This window comes from Zootoca vivipara, chromosome 1 (genome assembly GCF_965207765.1).
Source record: "Zootoca vivipara chromosome 1, rZooViv2.hap1.1, whole genome shotgun sequence".
NCBI lineage: Eukaryota > Metazoa > Chordata > Lepidosauria > Squamata > Lacertidae > Zootoca > Zootoca vivipara.
In genome coordinates this window covers 92,151,520-92,168,303 of record NC_142582.1, presented here as the reverse complement: position 1 = coordinate 92,168,303, position 16,784 = coordinate 92,151,520, and the positions used below count along the sequence as shown (strand labels likewise).

General features: G+C 43.5%; 1 protein-coding gene across 7 annotated transcripts in view; it reads left to right on the top strand.

Moving 5' to 3' along the window:
- Positions 1-16,784, top strand: part of MAPKBP1 (mitogen-activated protein kinase binding protein 1) — a 120,736-nt gene that overhangs the window by 80,349 nt on the left and 23,603 nt on the right. For all 7 annotated transcript variants that reach the window (XM_088670344.1, XM_035111960.3, XM_088670353.1 and 4 more), the window contains 11 exons: positions 2,647-2,836; positions 4,591-4,737; positions 5,101-5,285; positions 5,375-5,466; positions 6,606-6,731; positions 8,170-8,240; positions 8,530-8,651; positions 10,030-10,105; positions 11,483-11,594; positions 12,700-12,763; positions 13,093-13,218. In XM_088670344.1, coding sequence (XP_088526470.1) covers positions 2,647-2,836; positions 4,591-4,737; positions 5,101-5,285; positions 5,375-5,466; positions 6,606-6,731; positions 8,170-8,240; positions 8,530-8,651; positions 10,030-10,105; positions 11,483-11,594; positions 12,700-12,763; positions 13,093-13,218 — 1,311 coding nt within the window. The remainder of the gene's footprint in view (positions 1-2,646; positions 2,837-4,590; positions 4,738-5,100; positions 5,286-5,374; positions 5,467-6,605; positions 6,732-8,169; positions 8,241-8,529; positions 8,652-10,029; positions 10,106-11,482; positions 11,595-12,699; positions 12,764-13,092; positions 13,219-16,784) is intronic.

Here is a 16,784-nt window from a genome sequence, read left to right as displayed (position 1 = left end):
TCTTTCACCCTAGCACAACAAATCCAAATTAAAAAAGAAACTGACTTTTTGCAGTTAGGAGACTAATGGTGAAATGCATTGAAAAGAGTAGGATGAATGAATTATTAACAGGAAAATGTGTAAACATCCCACAAGGAAATTGGGATGAGTGCAGGATGACTGTTGATTTGTAGTAAAACGAATGAGAACAAATTCTCAATGAAGACCAGATACGATCTAACATCTGTGTAAGCTCTGGGCAAGCAAATCAGGATGAGTGCTTAATAAACTGGTTCTCTAGAATAGCCCAGAAAGACAGAAAAAAATACAAATGCACAAGGCAAGTGCCTTTTCAGTGCACTGGCTCTTGGGTCTGAAAAGACCAACTACTCTGCAGATTAAAAAGTGATACGCCCTGTCCAGCTGTAGCCGAGAAAGCCATGACTGCACACTCCCATCCCTTGGCCACAATCATAGTTCACGCGTTTGGATTACAGTTTTGCCTTGCTGAGCCAAACTTCTGCTCGGAATGCAGCCTTGAGCAGCTAATGAGAATTGCATCCTAAAACTGCAATGATTTGAACTGGGAAGCTGGGCATCAAACGCGGAGTCTGTCTGTTCCGTTTCTAAAAGCCTCGTGTTGTTGGAGCACTTGGCCAGCTATGTGCTGGTTCTTTTTTCCTCCAGAAGCAATTTCTGCCAGTCCCATGCCTGTAATTTCTCTCCAAGCAGCCAAAATTACATGGCTCCAAAAAGTATGGCGCTTGGGAGCTGATTACAAACATAGCTGCATGCATTTTTTTTATTTGAAAGGAAGCTGAAAGCCACAGACATCATTAAAACCATTTCATGCAATAGGTTCTTTGTGGGATGCTTGTCTTGAGCCCTTCTGACAGCCCATGCTTCATTAATTACTTGGCTTTCAGTACAATCTCTGTTACATTCTTTGGTCTGCTAGTTCTCAAAATCTGACCCTTTCAGTTGCCCTAGGTATCTTTTTTTAAAAACAACAACAACAATGTATTATTTATTTGATATTCTCTGCATTTCAGTTACTGTTCTAGATGTGTGGATGCTACTATAAGGGTCTGTTGCTGCTCTATTTCCCCCTCCCCCCCCCGGAAAATGTACATGCAGTTTCTCCAAGATCTGATGGGATTCTGAGATAGGGACCACATAATGAATAATAGCACTAAGCAATCAGCGTAGATTGGTAACCTATTTAGAGCTTGAAGGTTTTTACCCCTCAGTTTTCCTGGTCTGCTATTTTTCCTGTTTTCCCACTCAACCTGTTTGCATGTGTGAATATAGGGGCATCACCATAAGGTGACACTTTTTACAGGGTAACTTATAAGCCAAGTCCCTGCCCTGAGGAACTTACAAACTAAATGTTGCTAATGGACTGTTGGTAGAGGGAGGAGAATAAAGGGAAGAGGCAAGAGTCATAGGAGAATATATTCAAATGTGGACACCTTGTAAGCAGCCATGTCCAGGTAGTAAGAATGGTGGTGGCAGATTCCAGATGATTAGCTGGAGAGGTTTCTGACCTAGAAAGAGATGTTCTGGTTGTTGTTTTTTTAAAGGGTGTTTGATGTGTCACATGACTGATGTAGGTTTGCGTGGGCTAGTAAACATTTTTGTACCCTAGTACCTTTCCTAGATTTATTTGTAAGCACTCTGTTTCTTGCTCACTTGTGTGCACATATACATGTGTACACACACACACACATATACAAGCAAGCAAACAAATACGAGGGGGGGGGGTTGCCCCCTTCAGACTGCTTCATTTCCTACAATGGAAAAACTCTGATTTTTTTTTTCAAGTTAAATTAATATTTTAAAGATAAAGTTTTCCCATCAGCCTGTGCAGTTTGAGGATTCAATCCATAGCATTAAGAGAGTGCAAATGCCTATGTATACCGTAAGCATATGCAACACTCAAATCCAAGATGCATTTCTGCACCTGGAGGGGTAGAGCTGTTTTCATGAGAGGGCCTCACAGAGCCTTTTTTTTTTAACATGTGAATTGCTGCTTGCCTTCTTCTTGTGACCTTTGATCTAGTTTGGAGGCACAAGAAGCAGGCATTGTGCATCAACTGTTCCTTTGACCGGGCTCCTTCCTTGTGGCTCATGTTGTTGTTGTTGTTGTCTCCCCTAATGGGTTTTGACTATGTGTGATTTTGGCTTTAGGTGCAATCCCTGGAACATAACCCCATGTAAGTTGCAGGCTTACTGAATCCTCTCTGCCACAAGTGCAATATTTACCCTGAGACCAGACAATCTCTCTCAGTTGCCCACTCCATTTGAAATAAGATTACAATACTGACCTGGGTTACAGGGGTCTTAATAACGATTAAAACAAGATAATTGTGCATGAAGCATTTCTGAACACTGGAAAGAATTATATAAGTGGGCAAGCGTAATTATATCATAAAGTGTTTAACTGGGTCAGCCTTTCCCAACCTGGATCCGTCCTGGCTATGCTGGCTGGGGCTGATGGGATTTGTAATCCCAAAACCCATGGAGCACACCAGGTTGGGAGAGGCCAAAATAGGGGGTGGTGGCCAGCAAAACAAGCAACCACCCCACCCAAGCTTCGGTATACTTTGTCACTTCTCTTTCACTTGTTCTTCCAACAATTCACCATTGTCCTCTCTTTCTTCACAGCCGGCTCTTCTCTAACGTGACAGATGCCAAGTATCCAGACACCATTGCATTGACCTTTGACCCCAATAACCAGTGGCTCTCCTGTGTTTACAACGATCACAGCCTGTATGTGTGGGATGTCAAGGATCCCAAGAAAGTGGGCAAGGTTTATTCGGCATTGTACCACTCCTCTTGTGTTTGGAACGTTGAGGTAACCAATGATTAAGAAGGTTGTCATGCAGTGGGGGGAGTTGAGGGGAGCAGTTATTTGTGTAGTGGCAATAAGAAAGTTTCTCTCTCTTCTTGTTGGCTGGTTGCAAAACTGAAGTGAGTTTAAAATTAAGATGGTAATTCTCATTGTGGCAAGAAACCCCAAACAATCTTCCCTCCGCTTTTGTTAATGTGTTTTCCTTGCTTGCTTGGGTTCAGGCTGTAGGAAGAAGCAATACAGTCGTACCTTGGTTTTTGAACCGCTTAGTTCTCGAACATTTTGGTTCTCGAACACCGCAAACCCAGAAGTGAGTGTTCTGGTTTGTGAACTATTTTTGGAAGCCGAACGTCCGATGCGGCTTCCAAGTGGCTGCAGGAGCTTCTGCGCTTTGGTTTCCGAACGTTTTGGAAGTCGAACGGACTTTTCAGAATGGATTCTGTTCAACTTCCAAGGTACGGCTGTATTTTGCAACTGCAGTAATGAACTGCCTGAATCCATGGGGATGGAGACTAATTGTGCAGGGGGGAAGAAGAAGAAGAAGAAGAAGAAGAAGAAGAAGAAGAAGAAGAAGAAGAAGAAGAAGAAGAAGAAGAAGAAGAAGAAGAAGAAGAAGAAGAAGAAGAAGAGAATTACCCTTTTTACTCATGCAACTGAAAATTTAATGCACACATTGAGGACAGGGCCCAAGCTGAGGCATTTTCTATTAATTTAAAATATTCCACCTTTAAGTGAAGGTGTCCTTGGAAAGATATGGACCTGATGTTTCCCTGATGGCCAGCATTGTGCCCTTCAGCTGTAGATAAAGTAAGGCTTGCATCGAGCTCCAGCCAGCATGGCCAGTGGTCTCATCTGGAGAGCACTGTTGGCTACCCCTGCCCTGGTATTTGGCCTCCAAGAACAGCCCATGTAGTTACAAAGACTGTGTGGTTTCTTTTGTTCTTCCATTCTCTATACATAAAGGTGCAGGAAGAAAATGTGCTATGACCACAGTTTGCAACTTGAGAACATTTGGCTTCCTTGCTTCTAACTTTGGGAAAGGATATGTTGCAGATCTCTCCGATCAGTGCTTTCTTTTTCTGTCACCATCTTCTGAAATCAGTTTGTAACTCGAAAACTCCCTCGTGTAGATGTGTACTGAGCACCTATCCCAACAGGGCTGCTGCTTTGTGCGTCCAGAAAATTTCTCTTAGGGGGTTAGTCGGAAAAGGAACAAAGGGCATTTCAGATCACCTCCTTTTCTCAGTACTGTACTGGTTTCAGTTATGCCAGTGTCAAAGGATCATAGCAATAGCAGAATGCTGCTCCCTGGTGGTGTGTGCAAGAGTGTTTAAAGATATTTGCTCCTTTCTACTTGCATTGGTAATGAGCATTTGGAGTGTTATTATGTAACAGCAGGGCTCCTATTTAAAGGACAAATTGCCATCATGTTCTGGCCAGGTTATTTTATATAAATGGAAATGAAGGTTTAATTTGCCTAGGGAGACCACTTTCAAATGTGGACAGGGCATGCCTCGTGCTCTTTAATAATTATGTAGAACAAGGAATTTTGGCAGAAGTGGCTTGGTTTGCAGGGTGTAAAAAGGCTGTGCCTATCAAAATCACCTCTCCAACACATCTGTTTAGCAGCAAGGAGCCCTGTTCTCTCCTGAATTTCGCCATCCTCAGTTTGGTGCAAATGCATTTCCTCTTTTTTCTTTTTCCTTGTCAAATACAGGTGATACCTTTCTTACTTTGCTTTGTTTGCTTCTCTTCAGGTGTACCCTGAGGTGAAGGATAGCAACCAGTCTTGCTTGCCCCCAAACTCTTTCATCACCTGTTCTTCTGATAACACCATCCGCCTCTGGAACACAGAGAGCTCAAACATCCACGGGGCGGCTCTGCATCGGAACATTCTGAGCAATGTAAGAACATATTTTGGTCTGGAACTCATCACATGGGATTGTTCTTAATGCAGGACAAAAGGAGCAGAGCAGCCTGCTTTATACCAAATGTGCAATCCAGACAACGTTGCTCTGAAATGCAGCAACCAAGTTAAGTTTTGCTTGTGAGAGCAGCCTTGGATTTTGTTTGCAAGTTGTAGCCTGTATGGATCCTTTTTCTGTTCCACGTTTTTACTGTGTTGTGTAAGAACCAGTGCCCAAAGTGCCTTAACAAGTATAATCAAACACTCCTGCTGTTCACCACTTTGGGGGAGCTTTTGGGCTGTGTAGCAGGTTATAGATAAAGCCATAACATAAGGAAGGTCTTGTTCTTTTTCTCATCAGGACTTGATGAAAATTATATATGTAGATGATAACACTCAGACCCTCCTGGACACAGAATATAACACTGGTGGGGGTGCCGACAAGGCTGACACGCAGGCCCTAGATGCAAAAGTGGGGATTCGTACAGTGTGTGTGAGCCCTACTGGGGAGCACCTGGCATCAGGTGACAGGATAGGTACTCTCAGGTAAGGTTTTTTTTAATTATTATAGAAGGCTAAACTTCTGTAGCAATACTGAAAGGTCCTTTCTGACCCTCTAACTGTGCCTTTTTCAGGATCTATGAGCTGAAATCCCTGAGAGAAATGCTGAAGGTGGAAGCTCATGATTCTGAAATCCTCTGCCTTGAGTACTCCAGACCTGAGACAGGTAAGATTAGCTCAGCCCTAACTCTGGCTTATTTGTTGGCATTCTGAGTTAACTGATTATACTCTATTTTATCAAAATTAGAGGCTCTTTAGCTCTGTTAGCAGAGATCATACAATTCCAGATACAAAATTTGAAGGAATATTCTATTACTAAAGCCACAGGCACATATAGGCCATTTCTCCTTTTAAAAATTAATCACAGAATGAAACGTTGTTGTTGTTGTTGTTGTTGTTGTTGTTGTTGTTGTATGCTGCCCTTCTGACTGGATTGCCCCAGCCACTCTGGATGGCTCCAAACAAAACACATTTAAAACTTCCCTATACAGGATTCCCTTCAGATGTCTTCTAAAAGTCTCATAGTTGTTTATTTCCTTAACATCTGATGGGAGGGCATTCCACAGGGTGGGTGCCACTAACAGAAGGCCCTCTGCTTGGTTCCCTGTAAATTCACTTCTCACATTGAGGGAACCTCCAAAAGGACCCTGGACCTCAGTCAGGGATGGAGACAGTACTTCAGGTATACGGGGCCAAGCCCATTTAGGGCTTTAAAAGTCAGCACCAAAACTTTGAATTGTGCTGGGAAATGTACCGGGAGCCAATGCAGATCTTTTAGGGCTGGTGTTATATGATCCACTTCCAGTCACTTCCAGTCACCAGCCTAGCTCCCGCATTCTGGATTAGTTGTAGTTTCCGAGTCACCATCAAAGGTAGCCCCACATACAGCGCATTGCAGTAGTCCAAGTGGGAGATAACTAGAGCATGCACCACTCCGGCGAGACAGTCTGCGGGCAGGTAGGGTCTCAGCCAGCATGCCAGATGGAGCTGGTAGAGAGTTGCTATGGACACAGAATTAACCTGTGTCTCCATGGACCTCCAAAATGACTCCCAGGCTGTGCACCTGCTCCTTCAGGGGCACACCTACCCCATTCAGGAGCATGCCTGCCCCGCTGTCCCCCAGAAGCAGTACTTCCGTCTTGTTTGGGATTCAACCTCGGTCCATTAACCACCAACCATCCTCCAACCATTGCATCACAACATACTGCACCATTGAATCACAACATACTGCAGTCCTTTTGAAGTCCAGCTTGAGAAAATGCATTAGCAACTAAAGGATTTTCTCATTTCATATCTTTATGACAGGGTTGAAGCTTCTAGCATCAGCCAGTCGAGACAGACTGATTCATGTTTTGGATGCAGGGAAGGATTATAGCCTGCAACAGACTTTGGATGAGCATTCGTCCGCTATCACAGCCGTGAAGTTTGCAGGTAACGGGGTCAAGTGCAACTGCCTTTGTTAATTCGACAAATGTTCCTCATTACAGTTACAAGTAGCTGATAGATATTTGGCAATTTTCCTAGCTGATTGCATTTGGGTACTTCCCATAACATCCTGGTTCTTTTCCTTTCTGCCTCTGGAATACTGCAAACTTTCCAAGTAAGGGAAAGACAACTGGTTAGTGTGGCAGACATCATGCAACAAAACATTCATTTGCTCATATTCAGCGTTCAATTGGGGAAGGGCCACAGCTTGTTGGCATCTCCAGGTAGGAGTGGGGAGTCCCTTGTCTGAAACTCTGGAGAGACCCTACCAGTCATCGTACACAATGCTAGGCTAGATGTGCCAATGGTTTGAATTGGTATAAGGCTGCTGTCTATGTTCACACATTATCAGAAAGTTATCTTCACCCCTTTCTCCTGCCAAATGGTACACTTACATTCACGGTTCAGATTTTTCTTTAGCAAAATTTGTATCGCCTAATTGAAAATAAAACCTCTAAAGTGGTTTTTTTTGGGGGGGGGGGGAGATTCGGTTAATTAAGTGTGGTGTAGTAATACATAGGGGATGACCACGGGTGGCGCTGTGGTCTAAACCACTGAGCCTAGGGCTTGCCGATCAGAAGGTCAGCGGTTCGAATCCCTGCGATGGGGTGAGCTCCCATTGTTCGGTCCCAGCTCCTGCCCACCTAGCAGTTTGAAAGCACATCAAAGTGCAAGTAGATAAATAGGTACCGCTCAGGCGGGAAGATAAACTGTGTTTCCGTGTGCTGCTCTGGTTCGCCAGAAGCTCCTTAGTCATGCTGACCACATGACCCGGAAGCTGTCTGCGGACAAACACCGGCTCCCTCGGCCTATAGAGCGAGATGAGCGCTGCAACCCCAGAGTCATCCACGACTGGACCTAATGGTCAGGGGTCCCCTTTACCTTTACCTTTAGCAATACATAACTTGGATTTGAAACCTCTATGCAAATGCTTACCGAGTCAAGAAGCTCACTGGGTAAACTTTGGCCAGCCATGCTTTCTCAGTCTGGCCTACCTCACAGGATGATTGTGAGAATCAAACAGAAATGGACCTGTTTGCTATTCTTCACCCTGGCATCCATTGTGCTCCTTCAAATGGAACAGAGCCTGGTTTGCTAGGGTGGAAGAGTGCAGTGCTTTTTTTTTTTACCTTAAAATAGCATCTCCAAACCCTGGTGCTCTCCAGATGTTCTGGCCTGCAAGTCCAATCAACCCCAGCCGTGGTGATGGAGCCTGTTCTCTAAAACACAGTGTTTGAGAAGGCTGCTTTAAAACACAGACTGGCAGGAATAGTAATATAGCATATACAGGAAGGACTGTAAGGCACAAATAAATTGAAGAAATTAAAGTTTTGTATTACATGTCTGCTTGCTCATGGGCCTACCTGTTTCTCTCCTTCTCTAGCCAATGATGGAAAGGTGAAAATGATCAGCTGTGGAGCAGATAAGAGTATCTATTTCCGCACTGCACAGAAGGTAATTCCATTAGAGTATTCTGTCTTTATGTAACTTCTGGAGTAGAGCTATTTTAAGAGCAAAGATGAGAGGAAAGTCTTTGGATGGTGGTCAAGGCCTTGTTTCTTTCAATCTTGACTTAAAAAATATATGTAAGAAACTATGTTGCAGGAGGCATGCTAGTAATGGAGCCATTCAGCCACTGTATAATTTCAGCCTTTTTGTGTAACAGTTTTGAAAGAGACACTTTTATCTCTTGATTGGAAAGGATACCCTGGTCTTCATTGCTGCTGTTTTTTCTTGCGCTTAGACAGGTGATGGGGTTCTCTTTACTCGTACGCACCATGTTGTTAGGAAGACCACTCTGTACGATATGGATGTGGACCCTAACTGGAAGTATGCTGCTATTGGATGCCAGGACCGTAATATCAGGTTGGTTCACTAGTTGGGATCTAAACATTTTATTCCTTAGCTGAGACTTTAATCCTATATATATGTACTTACTTGAGAACAAGTTCTATTGAACTCAGTGCGTCATTCCTTAATACAGTGTTTCTCAACCAGTGTGCCTCCAGATGTTTTGGGACTACAACTCCCATCATCCCTAGCTAGCAAGACCAGTGGTCAGTAATGATGGGAGTTGTAGTCCCAAAACATCTGGAGGCACACTGGTTGAGAAACACTGTCTTAATAAACATGACCAATGGAGTCAAATCAATGTTTTAAATTTCCTGGCTTATGTATACCAACCTTCCCCACCCTGGTTCCATCTAGATTTTTGGGCTGCAGCTTGCATCAGCCCCAGCCACCAAGGTCAATGATCAGGGATGGTGGGGCTATTATTATTATTATTAATCAGTCCAATCAATCAATTAAATTTCCTCCCTTGCCTTGTACTGTAAGATCCTAGGGTTGGATACATAGAGTTATAGTCCAACAGCATATGGAGAGCACCAGGTTGGGGAAGGTGGGTGAAGGCACTACTTATCAGAAAACCATCCTGTGAGTGCCTGACTTGTTCCAACTTCATTATTCAAAGAACCGATGCCTGGGACTAGCTTCTTCTCACTATTCAGTTGCACCTAATGCAAAGACAGTATGCAGAAATCTTGCACTGGCCAGGGGTTAGGGTAGGTGTCATTTTGATGCTATGATCCCAAGAGAAGAGTGGCAGGAGCACTCATGAGATTGAATAGTGTGGGATGGGGAGGTGGAGTGGCCACTAGGTTAGATATCTCTTTTGAAAGGAAGGTGGATCTTTACAGCTAATAACTATGCAGGGCTACCGGTAAATGAAACTGTCACAGGTTCAAGACCCATCAGACAAGAGGCCCTGAATGCTAGAAGTCTGTCTGGTGAGCTTCCTAGATATATTTGGCTGGCCAATCACTGTTTGAACTAGATTTTATTATTTTATAATAATGCCCCTCCCACAAGCACATTTAAAAGGTCGTAGAATATTAATCAGCCAAAGGCCTGGTTGAAGAGGAACATTTTGCCTGGCTCCTAAAATACGTATATATATATATATATATATATATATATATATATATATATATATATATATAATGAAGGTACCAGCTGAACCTCCCTTGGGAGAGCATTCGGCAGATGGGGAGTCACTGCAGAAAAAGCCTATTCTCATGTTGCCACTCTTCAGACCACATGTGGAGGAGGCACATGAAGAAGGGCCTCAGAGGATGAATGCAGAGTCTGGGTTGTGCTTTGAGGTATTACAGTCCTGAGATGCAATTCTTGTTCTGCTATAGCAGGGCTTTATTAATGATAATGTCTTGTGTTTCCCTCTCAGGATTTTCAACATTAGCAGTGGGAAGCAAAAAAAGCTATACAAGGGATCCCAAAGTGAAGATGGCACCCTCATTAAAGTAAGGCCTTTATCGGTTTTGCCTCCCACTGCTTCATTTTCCCCCTGTGTGTGCTTTTTATTATGTGCAGCTTGATTTTGCGCTCTGATTGAGGAGCTAGATTTCAACTGAATTCCATGCAATGTGAAGACATTAAGTTTGGGAATATGCCATTTGTTGCTGGTGTATGTTTGTGCAAATTGCAGAATGGATGATCTATTCTCAATACATTCTGGGTATAAATGAAAGGTAATATTATAAAGATGTAGATAAAATGTAAATATAAGTCTACGGTATGTAGTTTATATCTGGAATAAAAGGATAAGCTTAGAAAAGGTTGAGAAGTAGTGGGGGAAGGGAAGAGGGAGGGAAACGGGGAGGAAGGGAGGTATGGGAAGGGGAAATAAGACAATGTAACGGTAAGGTTATGATTGTATACTCTTTTATTCAATTGTAAATAATGCTTTTTGAAACCAATAAAGATTATTTTAATAAAAAAATAAAAAATAAAAATTACTCCAGAAAGTAAGTAGTTAAAATCCATAAGAATCACTCTGTGCTAAAAACGGGGATGAATAAATAAGTATTGGCTTCGGGTTTCTCAATAAAAGTGCTTTGTTTTAAAGTGGCATCTGTGCATAATTTATCTGCTGCTACTCTAAACTGATCCATATGGACAATAAGTCCGGTGGTGCTGAATAAGCATATTTGAATATGGTACATTCTCCCCAATGTGCACGTCATGCATTAACCTGGGGCACTTCCTCTATTCCCTTTTGATGATTCTTGCATGCTGTGTTGTGGAAACATATACAATAACTTTGCATTCAGGCTCCAAAACAGTTTTGTTTATTGTTTCTCAGCTCTCTTAGCCTTGATTCAGGAAGAACCTCTCCTAGCCAGATCAGTTTGTTTGCTTTCCAGATTTTTTCAGCAGAGCAGATTGCTAGAAATCTGTGACACAGAAGATGACAATATTGCCAGGGTGGAGAGATCTGAGAATCTAGAACAAGGCTAACATTAGATAAATCCTATTCTTCTGAGGGGATCCTGACCTCTAATGCCTAGTATGTATATACCAGCTACATGGCTGGTGAACTCTACCCCCCCCCCTTCAAGGTTTTTTTGGGGGGGAGGGGAGAGAATAGGAGAGGAATAGGATCCAAAGAATAGGATCCAAAGCCTCATCTGCTTTTTAGTTAACTTGATTAGCATGTGATTACAAAACATACATTATTATCCTCTGGCCTGGATAATGCTCATACCATGAAACATGCCCACCTGGTTGTGTGCACTTAGCAAAATCCTGCAAACTAGACTTTCTAAAGCCAAGAGACCATAGCACAGATGTATTTTATCGTTATTCTTTTTTTCTCTGTTCTGTGTCATTTGTTTCAGGTGCAAACAGATCCTTCTGGTCTCTATATTGCTACAAGCTGCTCCGACAAGAACCTTTCTATCTTTGATTTCTACTCAGGCGAGTGCGTGGCCACAATGTATGGGCATTCAGGTAAATCGCTGAGCCTTTGTTGATGGTGAATGTTGCTTGAAAATTCTTAGCGAGTTACATTCCATGGTTGTTTTTTTAAATGAAGGGAGCATGTTATAGTACCACATTTGGTAGTACCACATTTGATAAAATATATTTTCATAGAAATAATACTTTTCTCTATGTTTAGTACTTAGGTGAGCTCGTGCAGTTGCAAATGAGGTACCCTTTAGATGTTTCAGCAGTGGCTTGGTTTATTTTAATTAATCCATATAGTGGATTTGTTTAATGGTTTCATTTGATTTTTGACTGGGTGGCCTCCAAGTGGTTCATAATTTTTAAAAAAACGTAATTGATACACGCGGGTGGCACTGTGGGTTAAACCACAGAGCCTAGGGTTTGCCAATCAGAAGGTCAGCAGTTCGAATCCCCGCAATGGGATGAGCTCTCGTTGCTCGGTCCCAGCTCCTGCCAACCTAGCAGTTCGAAAGGACATCAAAGTGCAAGTAGATAAATTGGTACCACTACAGCGGGAAGGTAAATGGCGTTTCCGGGTGCTGCTCTGGTTCGCCAGAAGCGGCTTTGTCATGCTGGTCACATGACCTGGAAGCTGTATGCCAGCTCCCTCGGCCAATAACGCAAGATGAGTGCTGCAACCCCAGAGTCGGTCACGACTGAATAGAATAGAATGGATCTTTATTGTCATTGTCCCCTTGCGGGAACAACAAAATTTCTGGACCTAAGGGACAGGGGTCTCTTTACCTTTACCTTTAATTGATACATTAAAAGCCATGTACTTAGAAGAGAACTTGCCTGGCTTCATCAGGAGTTGGTACCTGGCATTGTCTTTGCCCACCTGTCCTCTTCCCTTCCACACAGGACATTTGGTAGTAGTGGGTCCTCTGGTGAGGGAAGGATCAGTCCACCTGCTGCTTTGTCTTTGTGTCCTGCCCTCTGTAATCCTTCAGGTTTGTTTTGGTATTACATGTGAACTGATGCAATTGGTAAGGGTTAGGCAACAGATCCCGTAGGGCTTATGGTCATAGAACTCCAAGCTGTTCATTTGAAGTCGTTGCACACAACAGTGATTCAAGATCTATTCTCCCTGTCCTTCTGATATTTACAGAGATTGTAACTGGGATGATGTTCAGCAATGACTGCAAACACTTGATCTCGGTCTCTGGTGACAGGTAAGCAAAGGGATATTTCTGCCTTAGATCTTCCTTTCATCTGTGGGTATGGCTGCTTAAAAGTTATTTATTATTTAAAAAATGGGGTTGATGTGCAATGGCCTTGACTCTGTGCATTGAAAGAGTATTAACATAGGCTGTGAGGTGTAATAATATTTGAAGAATTATGAGGAAAGAGGTGCATCCTGGGCTTTCTGAAGAGCTTCTAGCCACAGGTATTGAGGAGGATATAGAAACTTGCAGGAAAACTACTCTTCTACAGGAATGTGTATCTGAGTAGAATTGGGGTTCTTGAGTAAGACAAGACTTGTTTCTGTATTTTCTGTCAGCTGTATTTTCATCTGGCGTCTGAGTTCGGAGATGACCATCAACATGCGGCAGCGCCTGGCAGAGATGAAGCAGAGAGGGAAGCAAGTGGAGAAAGCACAGCCAGGCAAACCAGCTGGGCTTGCCAGGTAGGAGGAAGCCATTATGGACAGTTTTCAGTAATAAGAGGTGTTTACTGGCTGCATAACCAAGTGGAAATTCAGATGTGGGTGGTGCTGTGGTCTAAACCACTGAGCCTATTGGGCTTGCCGATCAGAGGGTTGGCGGTTAGAATCCCCGTGACAGGGTGAGCTCCCTTTGCTCTGTCCCAGCTCCTGCCAACCTAGCAGTTCGAAAGCATGCCAGTGGATAAATAGGTACCGCTGCAGTGGGAAGGTAAACAGCATTTCCGTGCGCTCTGGTTTCCATCATGGTGTTCCGTTGTGCCAGAAGCAGTTTAGTCATGCTGCCCACATGATCTGGAAAGCTGTCTGTGGACAAACGCCAGGTCCCTTGGCCTGAAAGCGAGATGAGCACCGCAACCCCATAGTCGCCTTTGACTGGACTTAACTGTCCAGGGGTCCTTTACCTTTACCTTTTTTTCAGATGTGGCCATCTTCTAATGCAGGGTTGGAGAACTGTGGCCCTTCAGATGTTGTTGGACTTCAACACCCATGAGCCCCAGCCATCTTGGCCAGTGGTCAGGGATGGTGGGTGCTGTAGTACAGCAACTTCCAGAGGGCCACAGATTCCTCATTCCTTTGTTAATGGAAAGAGTCTGCCAGCAGAATAGCGAGGGGGTGAGCTATGTTCAGTGATTTCCCCCCTAAGTCTGCTCCAGAGGGTTCCCCAACCCACTGGAGTGGATTTTTGGAGTGTGTGGGGTAATACTGGGAAAATTGCTGAGCATGCCCAATTTCACAGGCTAACTTCTTCCATTAGCTGAAGATCACTATTCCACCCCATGTTTTACTTTGCATTTGTTGATGACAGGAGACTATGAACTTGTGTGATAGTTCTGCATCTGTACGAAGGGGTTTTCATTAAACAACTATGGGCTCTCTAATCTATATCACTGTCATACCTTATGTTCCTCTGGTAACATTATGGGAGGTTGCCTGCTCTTCATGGGGTTACATTCCCTCTGAAGGAGCAGGTACATAACTTGGGTAGAGTAAATGCTCTGTTTCTGGATCCTTTGCTGTCACTTGAGGCCCAAGTGACCTCAACCATGTGGAGTGCCTTCCATCAGCTTTGGCTGGTGGCTCAGCTGCACCCTTATCTGGACAGGGATAGCCTAACTTCTGTGGTCTATGTTCTGGTAACTTGTACGTCAGATTACTGCAATGTGTTGTATGTAGGGCTGCCTCTGAAGACTGTTCGGAAACTTCAGCTGGCGCATAATTCAGCAGCTAGGTTGCTCACCGGAGCAAGATGGTTTGAGCATATTACACAGATCCTGGCCCGACTGTACTGCCTGCCAGTTATTTTCCGGGTCCAAATAAAAGTGCTGGTTTTGATCTATAAAGCCTTGAAAGGCTCAGGACTACAATACCTCAAGAACCGTCTTTCCTCATATGAACCGACCTGGTTCATCATCTGAGGCCCTGTTTCATATGCCTCCTCAACATGAGGTCTGGAAGATGGCAACATAAGAACAGGCCTTTTCTGTGGTGGTGCCCTGCTTGTGGAATGCTCGCCTCAGAGAGGCTTTCTTGGAGCCTTCGTTACGTATCTGTAGGCGTGTCATTTCTTAATAAACATGACCAATGGAGTCAAATCAATGTTTAAAATTTCCTGGCCTATGTATACCAACCTTCCCCACCCTGGTGCCTTCTAGATTTTTGGGCTGCAGCTTGCATCAGCCCCAGCTACCAAGGTCAATGATCAGGGATTGTGGGAGTTATTTATTTATTTATTTATTTATTTATTATTAATCAGTCCAATCAATCAATTAGATTTCCTCCCTTGCCTTGTACTGTAAGATCCTAGGGTTGGATACATAGAGTTGTAGTCCAACAGCATATGGAGAGCACCAGGTTGGGGAAGGTGGGTGAAGGCACTACTTATCAGAAAACCATCCTGTGAGTGCCTGACTTGTTCCAACTTCATTATTCAAAGAACCGATGCCTGGGACTAGCTTCTTCTCACTATTCAGTTGCACCTAATGCAAAGACAGTATGCAGAAATCTTGCACTGGCCAGGGGTTAGGGTAGGTGTCATTTTGATGCTATGATCCCAAGAGAAGAGTGGCAGGAGCACTCATGAGATTGAATAGTGTAGGATGGGGAGGTGGAGTGGCCACTAGGTTAGATATCTCTTTTGAAAGGAAGGTGGATCTTTACAGCTAATAACTATGCAGGGCTACCGGTAAATGAAACTGTCACAGGTTCAAGACCCATCAGACAAGAGGCCCTGAATGCTAGAAGTCTGTCTGGTGAGCTTCCTAGATATATTTGGCTGGCCAATCACTGTTTGAACTAGATTTTATTTAGGCACCGGGCAAAAACATTCTTATTCTCCCAGGCCTTTGGCTAATTAAACTGTGGCATTTTAAACTGTGTGTGGGAGGGCTTTTTTTTTTGCTTGTTATTTTGCTATATAGTTTTATATTGTAAACTGCTCTGTGATCTTTGGATGAAGGGTGTGATATAATAATAATAATAATAATAATAATAATAATAATAATAATAATAATAATACAGTGGAACCTTGGTTTATGAACACCTCGGTTTATGAATTTTCGGTTTATGAACGCCGCGGACCCATCTGGAACGGATTAATTCACTTTCCATTACTTTTAATGGGAAAGTTCGCTTCAGTTTATGAACGCTTCAGTTTATGAACAGACTTCCGGAACCAATTACACCCATGTTTCAGTTTATGAACGCTTCAGTTTAAGTACTTCACGGACCCGTCTGGAACGGATTAATCCACTTTCCATTACTTTCAGTGGAAAAGTTCGCTTCAGTTTATGAACGCTTCAGTTTATGAACAGACTTCCGGAACCAATTGTGTTCATAAACCGAGGTACCACTGTAATAATAATAGAAGGGGGCATAGAGCAGAGCCTCACCAGAATGGCCTGAGGGTAAGGCCTGAGGAGGGTTGTGCAGGCTTCGTTTTACTTTCTTTTCTCATCCACGCTGTCCTTTAGGTATGTGCTTTATTTAGTTTAGCCTAAAAATATCTACTGTTATCCAGCAAGTTTCTCAGAAAGCCTTTGCTCAAGCATAGAATTCTATTCTGAGCAAAGGAAGATCATGTGAGTGGTGTTAGCCAGATGTCTGGGTGTCAATACAAAGGAACACACAGTACAGTCGAACCTTGGCCCCCGAACGCCTTCGCCTTGGAACGTTTCAACTCCTGAACGCCGAAAACAGGAAGTAAATGCTCCGGTTTTCGAAAGTTTTTGGGAAGCCAAACGTCCGACATGGCTTCTGCTTGACTGCAAGAAGCTCCTGCAGCCAATTGGAAGCTGCGCCTCAGTTGTCGAGCATTTCAGAAGCTGAACTGATTACGTTTGACAACCAAGGTTTGACTGTATGTGGTAGCAATAGTCAGATTGTATAGCTGTGAACAAATTTGTCTAGCTGGCATGGGATGGGGAAACAGGTAACACTCGAGATGTTGCTGAACTACAACTCCCATTCGTGCCCATTGGCTATGCCTTCTGGGGCTGGAGTTGGAGTCCAACATTGTCTAGTATTTTGCT